The sequence below is a fragment of the Nansenia antarctica genome (genome assembly GCF_963989245.1).
Source record: "Nansenia antarctica genome assembly, chromosome: 6".
In the NCBI taxonomy this organism is placed as follows: Eukaryota; Metazoa; Chordata; class Actinopteri; order Argentiniformes; family Microstomatidae; genus Nansenia; species Nansenia antarctica.
The window spans coordinates 38,718,392-38,738,301 of NC_137676.1; the positions used below are offsets into that span (position 1 = coordinate 38,718,392).

At 40.8% G+C, this 19,910-nt stretch overlaps 1 protein-coding gene across 1 annotated transcript; it reads right to left on the reverse strand.

The window, feature by feature from the left end:
• Positions 1-1,080: 1,080 nt before the first annotated feature.
• LOC308160507 (ATP-dependent RNA helicase DDX19A-like) lies at positions 1,081-3,934 on the reverse strand (the record flags this gene model as incomplete). The annotated part of the gene is made up of 9 exons (XM_080534420.1): positions 3,801-3,934; positions 3,589-3,681; positions 3,142-3,244; positions 2,800-2,914; positions 2,374-2,551; positions 1,896-2,133; positions 1,583-1,745; positions 1,247-1,438; positions 1,081-1,142 (listed from the first exon to the last, which is right to left on the reverse strand). Exons 2-9 carry the CDS (start codon positions 3,648-3,650, stop codon positions 1,081-1,083), a joined length of 1,113 nt encoding a protein of 370 aa, XP_080390546.1. The 5' UTR covers positions 3,651-3,681; positions 3,801-3,934.
• Positions 3,935-19,910: the final 15,976 nt, after the last annotated feature.

Below are 19,910 nucleotides of genomic sequence, written 5' to 3' on the forward strand. Positions count from 1 at the left end.
ACATTTTATTCTAAATTCTATTTTGCTGAAAAAATATGTATATTAAACATTTATTCTTTTTTGCAATCTAGAAAATAACAATGTTTTCATTGTTCAAGACAAATCTGACTCCATCAACAGTGGGAATGTGTGTTTTGCCCAATTAATCCTTTTTTTTTTTTTTATAAATTTGTTTTTCAGATTTTATCCCTTTTTCACCCAATTTGGTAGCCAATTTAACCCAACTTAGCATCCAATTATCCCCTGCCTATTGCATTGGATCCGCCGCCCGACCCCGTGGCCGGCAGTCCCAGAGGAGGGCGCCAGGCAGACTAGGCTGACTGGCTCCTCGAGCCCAGTACCGTTATTCCGGCACCCCAGGGGGCGGTGTTGCGCGACGGATCCTAGTCCAGAAATACTCCTATACCCCCCCTCGGAAGCGGCCGGCCAATATGCCGCTTCCCGTGTGCCTCGGCCATTATCTGGATCTGGCGAGCCGGGATACGAACCCCGGCCCCGGTGGGCAGCATGCACTAGCGGCCAGTGCGTAGACCGCTACACCACCGCGGGGCCCAATTAATCCTTTTAACTGTACTACCACAGTATCTCAGGGTTTAGTTGACATTTGATCACCAATATCACTGTAAGCTTTTTACTTGAATATTACTGTTCTGTAAGCATTTCCCACATACTGTACTGTACTGTACTATAGGTTGGTATCAAATAGGTCTACATTCTCTTTTCGCTTTTTTTGTGGTAAATAATAACTAAACCTGTTGTCTCTGTTATTTCTTTTTTTGAAACCAACAAAGGGTAAAGAAAACTATACAAGAGGCAGAGATAGTAGTCAATCTTTATTATAACAATTACCATTAGCAAAGAACTATAAAACAAAAAAGTGCAGAATGTAAGTGAATAGTTTCAGGAGCTACTATTTATTTGTTTCATAGCCAATAACTCCCTTCGACTAGTTTAGTTCAAGCACGGTCCAAAATATTGCATATTCACTGTGGTACAACAAAACAATATAGTATTTTGGTCAATAAAGCATATAATCCTCATAAATAATGAAATGATGAGTGTTTCATGTTTGGAGCCACTTCAGTTGTGATTTTTCTCGAATTGCTCAAGATCCTCAGCATCAAGCTTCTCTATTTTCTTGTCTATGGAGGGGGAAAAGTGTAAACAGTTAGTGTGAACCCTGTCTTTTGGATGCATCAATATGTCAAATCTTGAGTGCTCAATCTAGACAAAGAAACAAACATACTGAAATGTTTTTCGATTCTGTTGAGAATCTTCATGCTGTGTTTGCTGTCAACCATATTGACTGCAAGCCCCCTCTTGCCAAAACGTCCCGTGCGACCAATCCTGTGAAGGTATGTCTCATTGTCAGGGTTCCCGTCTTTGTCCACAGGAAGGTCAAAGTTGATCACCATGGACACTTGTTCCACATCAATGCCTGCATTATAAATAAAATAAATGCAAAAATAAAACAAAACATGAAAACTCTTAAAAGTTTAAGTAAGTGAACACAAAACAATAATCTTCCTAACTGAAATGGTTACATTAATATGACTTTCAAATGTTAGCATTTTGTAATTACCTCTGGCGCATACATTAGTAGTCACCAGAACTTTCTCCTTGCCATCCCTGAAGCGTTCGATGACAGCAGCTCTCTGCTCCACTGTCATCTCCCCACTCAGGAGTGCCACCTGGTGGCCCTCTTTGGACAGTGCTGCTGACAGCCAACCAGCAGTCTTTCGAGTCTGAAGAGGAGGCAAAGGTCTTCTCTTTGTTACGACAGTCAATCAAAAAGTCCACACAGATGAGACTCAACCTAATTGTGCATTATACCTATCAAATAAACATAATAATTTCAAGAGATATATGTAACTTAGGATAGGATGAGGACTCACGCGGCAGAAGATCATAGCCTGTGCAATAGTGATGACTCCGTATATATTACAGAGTGCTGAGAACTTCTCCTCCTCATTGTTGCATAGCATGTAGTACTGCTTGATGGTGTCCAGGGTCTCCTCCTCACGCTTCAGCTTGATGGTGTTGGGGTTTGGCACAACCCTCTCAGCAAACTTCCAAACTGAGTCCTCGAATGTGGCCGAGAACAGCAGCATCTGACATTCTTTTGGCAACATTCTGCATGGATGGAGTAATAGACATACTTGGACACAGGAGGACAAACAAAGCTAGAGATAGCTAACTGTCTGGGTTTGGGTAGCAACAGAGAAAGCTGTAAACACCCTCCTATAGTGTAAAAAGAACAATCCAACTGCAGGTGTCTGTCATCAGAGTGAATGTGATTCATGTAACCTACTAGTTGGGTAAGAGTAATGACAAAGTGTAGTTTTTATTATGTTTATTTCAAGGGGAGCTCACCTTTGCATCCGAATGCTTTGGTCCTGATGGCCCTGTGTGGCGATCATGACATCTGCCTCATCCAAGACAAAGATTTTGATCTTCTTGGGGTCAATGAACTTCAGCTTGAGGCACCAGTCCAGGACTGTGCCAGGTGTTCCGATGATGATCTGCTCCTGAATCTTGGTCCCCCGCTCCACTGCGTAGAGTAGGACACAGAACCACATAACAGGCAGCTTTCAAGCATTTAAATTCTACAATACAGCATGTTGTGAAAAATTGCATATTTGTGTCATTCTCATGTTTTCTGGGTTAGAGAACACCTGCACTAATTACAATCATTACCCAGATTTTGAAGCAGTTTCTTACAGCAACATTGGAAAGCATATGCCAGAAAAATTATAAATCAACATTTAATGTGAAGGAATAAAAATCTTTGACACTTACATTTATGGCCGCGAATGGCGTATGCTAATTTGACCTCAGGATAGAATTTCCCCATCTGTTCAATGACTTTACCAGTCTGCAAAGCTAGCTCGTATGTTGGGGAAATGCAAAGACACTAAGGGGGGGCAAAAAAATATGTATTTCAGTTTGGCTCACTTAACCAGAAGCTACTGTACCTAATGTTTCTCTTTACCGTATACTCTGCAGCTAATCAACAACAACAACAACAACAACATCCCCCATCATAAATCCTCTGTATAACAAAGTCTGGACCTGTGGGTGACCTATGCAGAGGTCTAACGGCTAAAGCTAAGCCCCATATGAGTGGAGATGTTCACTTACCTGAGTCCATTTCTTAGCTGGGTCAACATGGCTGAGCATGGCCAGCACGAAGGCAGCGGTTTTACCTGTGCCGGACTGTGATTGCGCAATCAGGTTCTGAGGTCTGGAACCAAAGGGAACATACACGCTGAAGAGAGAATAATTGGGGACTATCGGGTCGGCATGTGACAAAAGTAGATCATTTTACTGAATGTAGTGTGAAAGCAAACAAGCCAGTGATGGTATACGTGAGTAGAACTCATTTGAGATTAATATTAGGCTAAACAAAGGTTTGATTATTCAACTATTGCTCTAGGGCTTATAAACAGTATCAATAAATAAATCAATACCTTTATTGTCCCCAAAGAGACATTTGTACGGATGAATTACTTTGTTGATCAATATCACATTTAGGCTAAACACTAACATTTAGCTCAATAAAAATTTATAAATAAATGAGGTACTCACGGCTCTGCCAGCATCATGGGCAAGGCATTCTCCTGGATTTTAGAGGGTCTGTTGAAGCCCATGGCATACACTCCCTGAAGCAGCTGAGGTTTCCTATCTCACACACACACCACCACCACCAACAACAACAACAACGACAACAACAATATTAACAACAACAACAACAACAAACATATAAGTCTAAATTGAATTGATACCATGGGAGGACTTACAGTCTCAACTCTTCAAATGTCTTGACCGAGTAAAGAGGGGAGTTAGGATCTCTCTGAAGAACCTCTACTTGGTTGGTGGTGTTCACCAGATTGCTGCGTATCAGCTTGTTCAACAACGACTGGGCTGATCGATCCTCTATAAGACAAGATGAAAACCGTGACAAACCTGCTAGATACTAGATACTGTATAAACCCAGAGAATTCACACCTTTATCTTCGTCGTCTGCCTTGTTACCATTTTCCACTTGTCCTACTTTTGCAGTGCCTGGAGGAACTAAAACAACAAAACTGTCACCTAACACATCAATGACAGTGGCATATTAATGCAGTGGAGTAGTTTTTAAACCCATGTTAACTGTTATTAGTTCTTCATAACAAAATCCCTGGTTTTACCATTTGTTTCCTTCCTTGATGCAGCATCACCTCTATCTCTTATCCCCAAGGAGCCAAACTGAACAAAGAAATAAACACGTTTTGTTTGAATTAGAAGTATTGACAGATATGTAATCGTTCCTAGAGAGTGGGCAGTTCTTATTCACTGATCAATCTTTTGCAACCACGTGTATGGAGCTATTTTAGTGCCATCAGAAATTGAATTGTATTTGACAGATTGAATTGAATATGAGCACAAATTGAATTGTATTTCACAGATCTGAATTGTATTCAATTCAGTTTTCATTATTTTCATTCAGTTTTCAAATCCAGTTTCTCTAAATACAATTCAGTTCTCTAAATACAATTCAGTTTTACTCAAAATACAATTCAGTTTTTCTCAAAATACGAGTTCAGTTTTAGAGGCACTCATCCGGGGACTCTGGGCTAGGTAGAATAATAGAGCACCGATTCTAACTCCCATCCCTCCCATCCGACGTCGTTATATGGAGAAAAGTAATGAAATAGGCAATGTGTGTCCTTTAAGTCTGCCTGAGGTGTTGTAGGGGAGTATTTAGTATAACAGGCTAATGGGTTTATTGTGAGTTTACTTTGATTGTTTGTTTATTGCCTTGATCACCGTATTGAGAAGTCATATGGTTATGGGGGGTGATATTGCAAGGTAATTTAAGCACCTGCGCATCTTGCATGGCGGTAGTGGAGAGAGAGGGGAGCGATGTATTTTTGTTGACCGCATTATACGCATATTCTATAGGCTACGCATTGTTTGTTATTTTTCTGGTTATGGATTATTTTTGTACGTCGCCAAGTTTGATTGTTCTATTCAATAAATGATCTCGCTACAGGTGTCATATAACCCTAACCCATATCCTGTCATATAAAAGTACCTTATTGAATCTCCAGGTAATGTATTTCTGACATCCATCACTTTTGCTGTCGTTAAGATCAGGGATCTCAAGTCTCACGCATTGGGCGTAAGACACACACGGCGTGTGAGCGTGTGAACGACTTGAGAGCCCTGAGTTAAGATACTTTATTTTTCTGTTTGGTAGTCTGTCCAATGTGACACTTGCCCTCCTCCACCGGCCCTAGTTTTGGATCTAGCTTGCTGTTCATTATTTTCATGATAAATCGTAGCTAGCTAGCTATAACATCTTCATATACACCATACAGGCTAAATACTGATTAACAGTAATCACCCTAACCCTACTTTGGCAAATGCCCATTGAACAGATTTATTCATTATCCTATCTTAAGAAAACGAATGTAACACTCTCATCTGGGGATTTACACGGCAAATCAAATGAAGAACTACACATCCCTGATGACAGGGAGATGACGTATGACTGCTCTGATGAATCAACCCCTATTTCATTAATTTTCTATATATAACGACGTCGATCATTGATCGGCAACGACACTATATAATAGTTTGCCTAACTGGCCATCGGATTTGGGCTCCTAATATCTTAAAGTAAAGTAGCAAAGACCAGACATTTCCATTGACCGTCAGTCAAACTTCTACACTTCTATCACCCAAAAAGGGGCGTGGACATGACGGGAGAGCAAAGTACCCGGATGCGTTGCTCTTATGAATTCGGATGGGAGGGATTAGAATCGGTGCTCTATTATTCTACCTAGCCCAGAGTCCCCGGATGAGTGCCTCTAAAACTGAACTCGTATTTTGAGAAAAACTGAATTGTATTTTGAGTAAAACTGAATTGTATTTAGAGAACTGAATTGTATTTAGAGAAACTGGATTTGAAAACGGAATGAAAATAATGAAAACTGAATTGAATACAATTCAATCTGTCGAATACAATTCAGTTTGTGCTCAGATTCAATTCAATCTGTCAAATACAATTCAGATCTGTGAAATACAATTCAATTTGTGCTCATATTCAATTCAATCTGTCAAATACAATTCAATTTCAGTGGCACTAAAATAGCTCCATACACGTGTTACTGAGGTGCCACATCTACTAATGGAACAGTATCTAAAATGCTAATGCAGTTTTGGCATGACATGCGTCAATACAGCTAATAGCCAACAGTAGACAATAGACATGTATAACAGCAAAGACCTGTTGTTGAACATCGGATCAGTCACATGATCATCAGCCCATGATGGGAACGGTTTGAGTGCAGCAACAGTAGCTTAGCAAGGTGGCTAGCTAACTAGCAAGCTAGCAGATGAAGTGGGATGGTTTTCGCCACCATGCATGTCAATCGACCAGAGAGGAACAAGGCAAGCTAAAAGTTACAAAAACAACCTACTAAATTAAACTTACAGATTCAGTCGTATCCTCCTGCTCATCAACTGCCAACGCCCAAAAGTCAGTAGCCATAATGTATTGTTGGGAGTGTATGTTACTCTTGTCTAACGGGACTAATGTTTCAGAAGTTTTAATTTGGCCGTCGAAAGTGATATGCTCTGTCTCCACCTTTTGGCGCACGAGCCGGGTTGTCAAGGGAACGCAGCTGCGTTGGTTACGTCACTTCACAGACGCTGAGATACATCCCGCTTGAATATTGAAACTGAAATGGAAAATTGATAATTAGCTGTTTTTCCTCTAAATGCAAGCAAGGTATGCGGGATGTTTCAGTTTGTTAGAGTTCTTATCTTGCAAGATTGGTATTTTTATTGGCAAAAATGTTCAGTTTAGCTGGCTGTTTTAACCACGAATCAACAACAAGTGAGGATCGGAGGGGTAACTACTGTACTAGCTAGCATGGCTCTAGACTAGCCAAGGAATGTAATAAGATTACTCATTTTTGTTGGTAACATAACTTGCCTACCTGGTGCTATCAGTAGGTCTCTCAAAGACTGAGTAAACCACTTTTGATGTTCAACTACAGAGAAAAACCTGCTAAACTTTTTAAGTTTCATTACAAACTCACATCAGACTTTTGTGACATTCTTCAGCTCTGTGGGCTTGTGATCAGATTAAAATCACAATAAAAGACATACAATATAATATAATACTTTTGGAAAAGCAGTTTTGATAATGGCAAATTACCATTGAATGTCCTACACGTGTTTAGATAAACATCACAATGGGAAACATAATTGAATGGGGACCAGAAATGCTACAATATGCCCCCCTACAAAACCTTGTCTGGCATTTACGACCTGGTCAACTAACTTGACTTAACATTGTACAGATTTCGTATCATTAGATGATTTATCCCAAATTCTAAAATTACTTATTTGTCTCCTTACCCTGAAAGCAGTCTATGGACAGGGGAAACGTGCAATCCTGTAACCCAAGCCATCCCAAAGTACACCGGATAGATGACTTTTATTGTTTTTTATAGAAAACGCAGTACTAATATTCACAAATGGTGGCAGTCTACATTAACAAACCCAATCAACCCAGTGGATGTACTCAGTCCTTGTCAATAGACTGCTTACAAGGCAAGTCAATGTAATTTCCTTATAATTTGGGGGGTTTATCCCTTTAATTCCTTTTTTGTCTTTGTAAAGAGATTTAATCTATGCACATAAGTCCAAAACTCAAACTCGTGATTTTGACTATGATAATAAGAATATTGATAGATATATAAAACAGATTTCTATTATAAAAAACAATGCTGTTTACTTATTTTATCAATAGAAGATTATTGAAATTGATCTATTTTTCAGATTTTCCAGAATTATCTTGATATTTATTTTACACACACATAATGGCATTGCTCCAAAGTTTCCTGATCTCCAAACATTTTTCAGAAGATGGATTGATCCTATCATATTGGACTACACAGCACTGTGATGTGATGAATTGGAGCTACAGTATATTTGTATACACATTTGAATGTTTCCTATTCTAGATTGTAAATGCTATTGGAGCAGTGTAAATGTAGTATTTTGGGGAAATAAAGTTGTTGTTGGGCATCTTTAAACTGTTGTTTTTTGTACTTTTTATGTTGCTGGTTTTTTATATAATTTATGCACTTATGCATTTATTCGCAAAAAGCATGCATCCCACAAGATAATTATAACATCAGTGACAATAATTTGACTCCTTCTTGTGGTAGTAAGATGAAAACATGAGATTATTCGTTTGGCCAGAACTAATATATAATTTGCATATTTGACGCGGTAAGACCTCTACGGCTCCATACATGTATGTAACCATGGGTGTGACATCACAGATGAATAGTGTTTCCAAACGTTCGATATTATATCCAAAGATGTTCTATCGGTATGATTCTATCAGTAAGTAGTTCTACTGTGTGCAGCCTGTGCAATCTCGGAATACATTGGTTTTGGTTAAGAAGATAATTGGTATAGAGACTGACTTGAATACTTCAGCGTTGTTGGTAAGTTATGTTTTACTCTCGATATTTCTGATAAACACATTAACAAGCAGATTACATATTACGAATCTTTATGAATTGTCTTGAAGGATGCTGTTGCGTGGTGTATAGCCTACAGACGGACACTTGAGTCAAGTTGAATGTATGTTAATGAATTGTAAAGATACTTGCTGTTCATCAATACGATACGGTGTATACAATGTTATGAGCTGCAAAAATACTATGCCTTGCGAACGGTGCATTTTAATTGTAGTCAAACACGTGTCATATAAAACAGGGTTTCTGAACTCCAGTCACAGGAGACATGCAGAGTAGAATAATTAAAATGAAAGACTGTGTGTGTGTGGGGGGGGGGGACAACGTAATCAGTATGACTTCCCAATGAGGCCTACTATTATTTCAACCAATTCGTCATTACGAATGCAAACACTACTTATACATTTTCTCTTTTCTGTGTACTGTTTTGCATTGAATGTAAAGATACTTTCTGTTCTCAGACACCATTATTGTATGTCAGACTTAGAAAACAGTAAGCCATTTGTGGACATAATGTGATGCCCTGCTTATTTTTTATTCAAGGATAACAGGAAAGATGTCGGCTCCAAATAAGTATCCTTTGAAAGCTTGGGGGCTTGATACGTTTGACAAGAAAGAGGTGGAAACATCTGAGAGAAGACAGAGACGTAAGGTGACAGTGAGTGTCATCATGCTGGATGAGAGAGGACAAGAACAGATACTGGATGAGAGAGGACAAGAACAGATACTGGATGAGAGAGGACAAGAACAGCAGAAGAAAGCGAGAAAAGTGCTAGAAAAAGAAAAACCGTTAGAGAGAGAGAGAATCCTCCAGAATCCACTGGTGAAACAGTTGGAAGAGCAATCCAGGGCAAGACAAATGGAGGATGAGAAAAAGAAAACACAAGAGAAAGAGAGAGATGAAGAACAGAATGACATGGAGACACATAAGGGGAGTCCCATTCAGAAGAAAGAAAAAAGCCTCCGTAGAAGAATATTCAACTTGGGTAACCAGAAGTGGAAGGAGCACAACCTCAAGAAGATAGAGAGGACCTTAAAGAGAGAGAAGGAGGAGGGGCACGAGATGTACTTCAACGGTAAGCCCAGACAATTACTGTAGCAATTTCTTTAAAAAAAGAAGTATTTTGTTAGATACAGTAGAGCTTAATGTTCTATTCTATTCTAAACGTAGTACCATATTGTCCTTTTCTCTGTCAGGCGCCATGGCTGGGGGCATGGGCTCCTTAGCCATACACACGCTGCGCACCCGTGCCCAGCGAGAGCAGGAGAAGAGGGAGGAGCTCGTAGAGGCGGAGAAGAAGAGACAGAAGACAGAGGAGCGCTGGAATAAGTTCCAGGAGAAAAAAGCCCAGGAGAAAAGTGCCAAGAGGCAGAAGGAGGTGGACCGCTATGAGAAGTGGGCTGCCCACCATAAAGACCAGAGACTTGAATGGATGGCGCGTGGGATATATTTCACAGAGGACCTTCAGGAGGACCCAGAGGCGGCTTTGTTTCCAAAGCGGAAGATGACAATCTGGGAGAAAAGAAAGTTGAGGTGAGAAATAGTCCACACAGGGAAGACGAGGTAGTAGGATATACATTTCAAACAGGCATGTTCTTATTATTTTTTTATCAAATGTATGAAACAGAGTGTATGAAACAGAACTTTTTGAGGTATTCAGTGTGTGTAATGGCAAACCCTCTCTCACTTTCCTTTTTCTGTTATTTTTCTCAGATTGTCAGTTTGGGACTGAAGTTTGGACTGCCAGCATCTACACATTCTGATCTGTCATGTTTGTCTTCTTCATCCTCGTATGTTTTCCTTTTCCTCCTGCCGTCCCAAGATCCCTTTGTTTTTTTCCTCTCCAAATCCCTGAGACAACACCCCATACAGCTGTACCACCCCACTATACACTTCATACAAACAGGTTCTATTTTGTATCTAGTATCAAAACACTAGTATCACACACTACCCCATTAACTCCACACTCACACACTACCCCATTAACCATAAACTCACACACTACCTCATTTACCACACACTCACACACTACCTCATTAACCATAAACTCACACACTACCTCATTTACCACACACTCACACACTACCTCATTAACCATAAACTCGCACACTACCTCATTAACCACACACTCACACACTACCTCATTAACCACACACTCACACACTACCTCATTAACCACACACTCACACACTACCCCATTAACCACACACTCACACACTACCTCATTAACCACACACTCACACACTACCCCATTAACCATAAACTCACACACTACCTCATTAACCACACACTCACACACTACCCCATTAACCACACACTACCCCATTAACCATAAACTCACACACTACCCCATTAACCATAAACTCACACACTACCTCATTAACTCCACACTCACACACTACCCCATTAACCATAAACTCACACACTACCTCATTAACCACACACTCACACACTACCCCATTAACCACACACTCACACACTACCCCATTAACCATAAACTCACACACTACCTCATTAACCACACACTCACACACTACCCCATTAACCATAAACTCACACACTACCTCATTAACCACACACTCACACACTACCCCATTAACCACACACTCACACACTACCTCATTAACCACACACTCACACACTACCTCATTAACCACACACTCACACACTACCCCATTAACCATAAACTCACACACTACCCCATTAACCACACACTCACACACTACCCCATTAACCATAAACTCACACACTACCTCATTAACCACACACTCACACACTACCCCATTAACCATAAACTCACACACTACCCCATTAACCATAAACTCACACACTACCCCATTAACCACACACTCAATTTTCCTTTAGTGACGTTGATGGAATACCCCCCTGGTGCTTACTGTAATAAAAAATGTCATTAATCTCTCATTCCTGTTTTTGTTTTGTTTTTATCACAATGCTGGCAAACACTTACACAGACTGAAATTAAACTCTGCATTATGCTTCCTATACGAATGAATGAATGAATGAATGAATGAATGAATGAATGAATGAATGAATGAATGAATGAATGAATGGTCTTTATTGTCATTGATATAGTACAGGTACCAAACAACGAAATTTGGGAGGGGGGGCTCCCCTGGTGCTAGGAAAAAAAACAAAAAACAAGAAGGAAAAAGAGCTGGTTTACATAAATAAGGGCTATGTACACTATCCACTATACTATACTATACAAATAAAACACTGTGCTGTACTCTATGCTATGCTATACCTATTCTAACATTTCCTATCTCTGAACCTTATGTACCCGAGGGTTGTCATATTGCACATAGTGTTATTGCACATTCATTTGCAGATGATTCGCAATGCATTCTGGAATCAAGCGGTATGGCTTCGAAGCTAGTCTGGTCCTGAAATCGCTCCAAACGAAGCCGTGGATAGCCCTCCCCCTTACCCCTAGCCCTCGATGAAATATGAATTGGGACACCCCTACCCTAAACGTGAACGCGCAAAACGAAGCCATAGGGGTGAATTGGGATTGGCCCTATGTGTGAGTAATCAAAAACACACACACACACACGCACTCACACACACACATACACACACATCTCTCGCACACACAGACATTTCTAACAGAATGTTGCTCAACATTACAAAAGATTGGAAAAGATCGTCTCCATCTTCCATGCAGTATTTCACACTGTCTTCTCTCATTCCTCACCATGAAGACCTGTGGTTTACATGGTATTACTCAATGGCAAAGAAGCCTGTACTAAAGCAGTTGTATTGTTGTATAATGGCCTGTATGTCGCCATACAGTACACATTTGTTAAAAATAAATAAATAAAAGTTGCATGATTTGTTTTCTTCTGAACCCTGACCATGTAAACTGTCTCTCCACCCTTTACGTTCCTCTCTGTCATGGCAGAGAGCAGACTCGGCAACAATGTTCTCTTCAGAAGTGGTAACAGCAAACAACAGTGGATCTGCAACAATCTCCTGCTGGTAGGGCCTGTACTACAGGGACAATACAAAGTACCGGTAGTGGTCTAAAGGGCCGGTGTACGAGCTGGGTCAGATTGTGGTAAGTGTAAATGTAAATGGTTAGTGACAGGAGCTACTACATCATTGAGGATAAGAGTGCCAACACAGCGACGAGGGAAAGTATTGGTGTGTCATCTCCATATCTCAGAGGACCGTCCACGAGGAACTTCTCAATGTTTCACCATAAGGGTCATTGACCATGAATGCTCTGAATACCCTGGTCAGCAGAGTGCTCCTTTCACACAGCTTTGAGGTGTCCAAATTAGAAAATCATACACAAACCATTAATGTCAATTATGAATGTCCTTTTATGTGATAATGTAACTTTAGGATATAGCATACTGTCTTCAACATTTGTAATCCCAGTTACTATATGTGGTATAAAGGTGTTTACTAAATGTTTGAGATATTACAAGATAGGCTCTAAAATGTTTTATTATACTTTATATGCATAGCCATAATAAACCCAGGTCATATTTCTACAATTAAATGCTTTCTATGCTTGCCTGTTTGTCAGGCATATCATCTACCAGCACTGCCAAAGGACCAATATATGTGTTCAACAACCACACTTCAGTGAAACATGGTGACTTCAAAAGTTTTTTCCTCATCTTAGTTGTTGGGCTTTTCTTCATTGGATGATCTTAATTTTGCTGCATGGATGTTTTTTGGCAACAAATACCATGTGGAGAACCAAACCTACCTTGCACTGACCACAGATCAACACAGTGACCACCCAATTCTCTAACCTCTACATGAACTTCCTGACAGTGAATCATACTGTTTGGATAATGAATCATACTGCACCGGTCCCTTCCCTTTTCTCATATAATGCAAATACGAATATGAATTGCCTTTTGACTTCAAAAAGGGTTTAAAGGGTTCTACCTGGAACTAAAGGGAGTTCCTCAAAGGGTTCTACAGGGACAGGCAAAAAGCCCAAAAGAGTCAATTCTAGAAAATATTTTATTTTCATGTTCCTACACAGGTTTTCAGCGTCATTGCAGCTGTTTTATTATCTCGAGTCTCTGAACACAGTGTATAATATCTGAACATAACATTTCAACATAAATAAAATGAGCTCGAGCAGCTGGCTGTAGCTTCAGAGCTCTGTAGCAACAGTCTGTCTGTCATCATCTAAAATGGATGAAATGGGAGAATATTTGTACAGCATTTGTTTTCATTTAGGGTTAGAAAACAAATGCTTTATAAATATTCTCCCATTTCATCCATTTTAGATGATGACAGACAGACTGTTGCTACGGATACTGTTGCTGTCAATACAATAAACAACATGAATCCTTCTGGTGGACTGGGAAACCCTCTGTGGTCATCCCTGCCCGTGTGCCAGTGTGTGGGGTGGTAATCTTTCTCTCTTTCCATCCTCTCTCTCTCTCTGTGGGTGTAGGACTGTGTGGGTAGATGTGTGGGTCATTTAGGTTAGGGAAGTCCTACACCCACAAAAATTGGAGAATATTTGTATAGCATTAGTTTTCATTTAGGGTTTCTTAGTCAAAGAAAAACCTGCCTGCGTGGTGCTAATATTATTAGCATAGCATATTTACCCTCAGTAATCATAACGTGGTCAAATGTTCTGGCCACAATACTATCCCTATGGGAACAAGTTCAAAGTTCAGCTGTCAGGCAAAAGAGCCATACCGGCCATTTTTGAAACTGTTCAGAATATCCCAAATAATGAGAAATAGTGTACATGTACCTGTTAATTCATGTTATTATTACACTTACTGCTGAAAACTGTTAGTGTTTTCTTCTTGAAAAAATAGCGTATATGCAGTTAGCAGGGCATAAGGCTTAAGCAGACTAAGTGGTCTCTTAGGGCCACAACCACTAGAGGGGGCCACACTTAAGCCGTGGCCTTCCCGCAGGCTTCCTCCCGTCGTCAATGAAAATCTGTACTCCCATCCGATGAAGCGTCCGTCTGTCAATCAAAAACTCCGCCAGGATAGCACCTGCCCCCCCCCCCCCCCCCCACCCCCCCACTAGGCTAGCACCCCCCCCCCCCCGGTGGTGACTTTTATTGTCGTTTAACTTCTCAAATGTTAATATATTAACGTCAATCGGAAACTCTAACCCCCGACAAAACGTGTGTAGAGGGAGCACATAAAACATCTTGTATAGGGCCACAAAAGTCCCTCGGGCGGCCCTGGCAGTTAGTATCTATCGAGTATAAACAGTTGTGCTTTAAGCAGCAAGCACATCAAAAGATGAAGCTTAATAATAAACACCGCAAATATGTTCGTAAATACGCTCTGGAAATCTGCTCTGGTTTCAGAGCAGTCTGGTTTCAACGTCATAGAGCTTTGAAATCAGTTAATTCAGTTAAAAGTCTTTATAAACTAACTGTAAACATGGCGCGACGTAAGTGGCTTATCAGGTCGAGAGCGCCACCCGATGACCTTGAGATGATCGGCCAGTTCGAGTAACGGTCCACCGTCACGAGGTAGTGTACACCTCTGTGCATGAAAAAGTCTGAGCACACTAAACGCCTTCCGCCGCTCGTAGTTGGGGATTTGGTCCGTGTACAGAACCAGACAGGACCCCACCCCAACAAATGGGACCGGACGGGCTGCGTCGTGGAGGTGCGTCAGCACGATCAATACGTGATCAAGATTGACGGCTCGGGCAGGATCACACTTCGGAACAGGAGATTCCTGCGCAAGTTCTACCCGGTTCGCAATGACCAGCTTCCGCCCCGATCGATCTATGATGATCTGGCGATCCGCATCGCCAGGCCGGCGCCTATTGGTGCGCCGCGGCTGCCTGACCCCACAAGCAGCCCTGGAATACCCGTATCGGAGCCTGGGTCCGCCCCGCCGCTGGCGCTGCCATCAGCGGGCTCTCCCCGGCGTGGGACACACCCCACATCCGCCTCGCCTGTGACACCAGCTCGAGACTCGCCAGGGTGTGCCGTCCCCCAGATGTCGCTGCCGGCCCCTGGGGCCACAGTGGTCTCTTCCCCGCCAGTCCCGGTCACGTCGCTGCCGCCGCCGCCGTCAGGCCTACGCCGGTCCGCTAGGGCGACCTGCGTGCCTGCCTGGCACAGAGACTTTTCCATGGGTTGACATTGCTAGGTTATATGGGCGTTGTATTGTGTTGTGCACTTTGCTTGTTGATTCGTGTTTTGTACGGACACTTGAGTTATTCTCTTCTTATAGGCTTGTTGTTGTTTCAGCCTTTATTGTAGTATAAAGGCTCGGGGGGAGATAGGGGATATTGCACTACGGTCATATATTTAGGTGCACGCACCGGAAACGGAATTGGATAGACTACTGTTATAATGTGTACACCTGCATTCGACCTGCTCAGGACTTGTTTGATTATTGTCATTTTGCAGAGTTATTTCATTAAAGAAGCGAATGAACAAATGGAATATCGTTCTTATTTAGCGGACACCAATGATAACATTACCATAATTTCACTGTTGGCCAACAATTTGATGTTATCATGTTAACATTAACGTTGACATTAGCTAGCTTTCTGTTGCTAACTTTTAAAATTCATTCAAATGAACGTTAATTCATCCCATGTATAAACATGATTATTACCTGTTTTGTTATAGGTAGATGCGTGTTGAATATTACAGATGTTCAGAATGTTCAGATGCTCGGACAACTGTCAGCGCATGCACATAACATGCCGGCATCGATGAGGAATCGATCATTTCGGAGGCATAAAATGTCGATGCATCGAACAATTTGTTACCGGTTCTCAACTGGAATCGGTTCTCGATTGCCATGCCTAACCATGGGTAATGCTTTCTAGGTATACTCTGAGTCAGGTTATGCAAAGCTGTAATGCCCTGGCATCGACCCACACAGTGAGAGGGAAGTCCTACACGCACAGAGAGAGAGAGGATGGAAAGAGAGAAAGATTACCATCCCACACACTGGCACACGGGCAGAGATGACCACAGAGGGTTTCCCAGTCCACCAGAAGGATTCCATGTTGTTTATTGTACTGACTCATTGATAAACAGCAATGCATTGATTTTTTTCAGTATTAATGAGTTGGGGACTACCCCAACCGTAGGAGGTCGGAAAAGCATTCTCATACTGATTAGCTCTATCTGTTGTTTAGAAAAAATATATATATATAGTATACTTCCTCTTAACATTTGTCCTATTTACTCAGACTGGCACTCTTGTAGCACAAATGCAAATATGTTGGTTAAGCTTCAATGCTACGTCATAGTCTTTATTGTTAAACACCGGTTTAAGAGATATGCCATCGGCCAGACAATGAGAAAGGAGAGTCTTGCTCTGAGCTCTACCATCCAGACCAACTCCTTGCACTGCTTCAGAGCTCTACCAAGACCAACTCCTTGCTGCTTCAGAGCTCTACCAAGACCAACTCCTTGCTGCTTCAGAGCTCTACCAAGACCAACTCCTTGCTGCTTCAAAGCTCTACCAAGACCAACTCCTTGCTGCTTCAAAGCTCTACCAAGACCAACTCCTTGCACTGCTTCAGAGCTCTACCAAGACCAACTCCTTGCTGCTTCAAAGCTCTACCAAGACCAACTCCTTGCACTGCTTCAGAGCTCTACCAAGACCAACTCCTTGCTGCTTCAAAGCTCTACCAAGACCAACTCCTTGCTGCTTCAAAGCTCTACCAAGACCAACTCCTTGCTGCTTCAGAGGACTTCAGAAGACACTGTCACAGGTCACATCATGAACTGCATCACTCTACTGGTGAGTACAGGAGCTGCACAATATTTAACTTTATTTAATTTTAAAAAAAAATGTTTATGCTATTGCATTTTGGTAAAGTGACTGTGGCTTTAAGTTGATAATCTATAATATAGACTATCAATATTATATTCTAAACCAATACAGTAACATCATTTTGAAAAGTGATGCTTTGAGTGAGGCTTGTATCTGTCAGTGAGGTAAATTCTGTTAATTTAATTAAAAATTAAAAAATGTAAACCCCTTTTTCTCCAAAAAGCCTCTGATTTTTTGTTTATTGAGAAATCATTGAAAAGAAATTCCCTATTTAAAATAATGTAATTGTTATTTAACTTTTAAATTAAATAACTATTATTTTTCAATCCTGATTGGAAAATGTATTCCAGGAGAAAAAATAATAGTCCTAGAATGTAGACCAATACAACAACATAATATTGAAACGTGATGAATTAAGTAAAGCTTGTATCTGTGCAGTACCTAGGCCTATAGTATGTTTTGGGGAGGATCATTCTCACTCATCAATCAATAAAACTATACAACATTCCATACACATTTCATACATTTGTGAATAAAATGCAATGCCCTTCCACAAAACATAAAAACAGTTATATATAATATATAATTTTATATAGACTTATTTCTCTTATGTGATCTCAGGGATTGCTGCTGACCCTGGGTGTGCCAGCCCTGTCCCGAAGCATTTCTCACTGCTGTCATGAAATATCTGATAAGTGTGAGCCCATGGACCATGGAACATTCGAACCTCATCTACCACAACAACATTCAAAACTGACATCTATCTCAAAAAACTCTGTCTCCCCATGGAATTACATGTGAGTGTGTGGTCCATAACATAATATTACTATTAGTCTATTTGCTGATATCCATTTGTTAGTCATTAATTGATTGTCTGCTTTGCTCTTTTAGATTGGACCGTGATGCTAACAGGATACCAGAGAATATCCCTAATGCCAACTGTTTGGGTTGTAAGGTGGAGGGAATGAAAGCAGAGCCAGTTGCCTACAAAATCTTTGTAATCAAAAGGTGTAGAGTGGGTTCTGTTATCCACCAATGCAAGTGTCCAGATTATATCATTTTAAGCTGCACCTGTATCTAGCCTACAGTAGATGTGCAGACCAATTTCCTCCCTCCACTTCCCTTTATCTAGAGAGGTAATTAAGATTATTAAAACTTAAAACAGTTTTTTTACTTTCTTTTCTTTTCTCCTACGGAGAGTTTCAGATATCCAGTCATGTGCTGGGATTAATTCTCAGTGTTACAATGTAATGAAATGTGATTTGAGTAATGTGTATACATTAATTTGAGATCTTAATATAATAAAGATAATTTATTCAAACAGAAAGTGAAATCCTTGTTTAACCAACAGCATCCATATATCTGTAAATCATTCTATGTTATGTTATTGCTACATGCTATTGTCTTCTTTTTCTGTACTTCGATCTTCTTATATATTTGAGATGTTTTCTTCTTTTACTTCTCTTTTACTGGGACTGATATGGAAAATTAGCACAAGCATGATTTTGTTTCATTTTATTAACCTTTATTTATACAGGTAAAACAATCTGATTGAGACCCAGGGTCTCATTTAAAGAGAGACCTGTTCAGGGTAGACAGCAGCATAACACAAAGTTACAGGCAGACAGGACAAGAGACAAAATAAAACTCAAAACATTAAAATGGTCAATGCAGAAGTGCAAAAGTTGAAAGACAAAATAAAATCTGATTAGGTACATGTGCAAACCCCCACAGACTCTCTCTCCAGTCTTCTTACAAATAGTTTAAAGTCCCCAAGGGGAATCAAGCTGGACAGCTTCAGCTCTGCTGTAGCATATTCCAGGTTGCGGGGGCGGAGTAGGAGAAGGCCTTTTTACCAAGTCCTGTTCAAACTGAGGGGATGGCAAAAGAGAGAGAGTCCAGGGACCGGAGGTGGATTTCCGAAGATGGATTTGTAGATGAAAAGATACCAATGTGTGGTTCTGCACATGGATAGTGATGACAAGTTTGCTAATGTGTACAATGTACAGTGCTGTGTGAGGGGTTTACAACCTGTTATGAATCTCAAGGCTCCGTGATATGCAGCATCCAACAGACGTAGGGAGAGAGCAGAGGCGTTCATATACACAACATCACCATAGTCCAGGAGGGGCAAGAAAGTGGCAGCAACAATACGTTTCCTGGCGTTAAAGGAAAAACAAGATCTATTTCTAAAGAAAAAAACTATTTTATCTTCAGTTAGTTCTTAGCAGTTGGTCAACATGACATTTAAAAGAGAGGCTATCATCCACTGTGATGCCTATATAAGTGGCCACAGACTCAATAGGGGTACCTTGGGCAGACATAATACAGGGCAGAACAGCTGGCATCTTCTTTATGTTTGAAAAGAACATAGCCTTAGTTCTACCTGCATTTAACACTAGCCTGAGGTGGAACAGTTGCACCTGAATGGTGTCAAATGCAGACTGCAGGTCTTTAAAAACCTGGACAACAGAGGTTGCACAACAATAGTGTGTCGTCAGCATAAAGATGCACAGATGCATTTGCATTTTGGCCCACCTCATTCATATAAATAGTAAAAAGGGTGGGTCCTAAAAC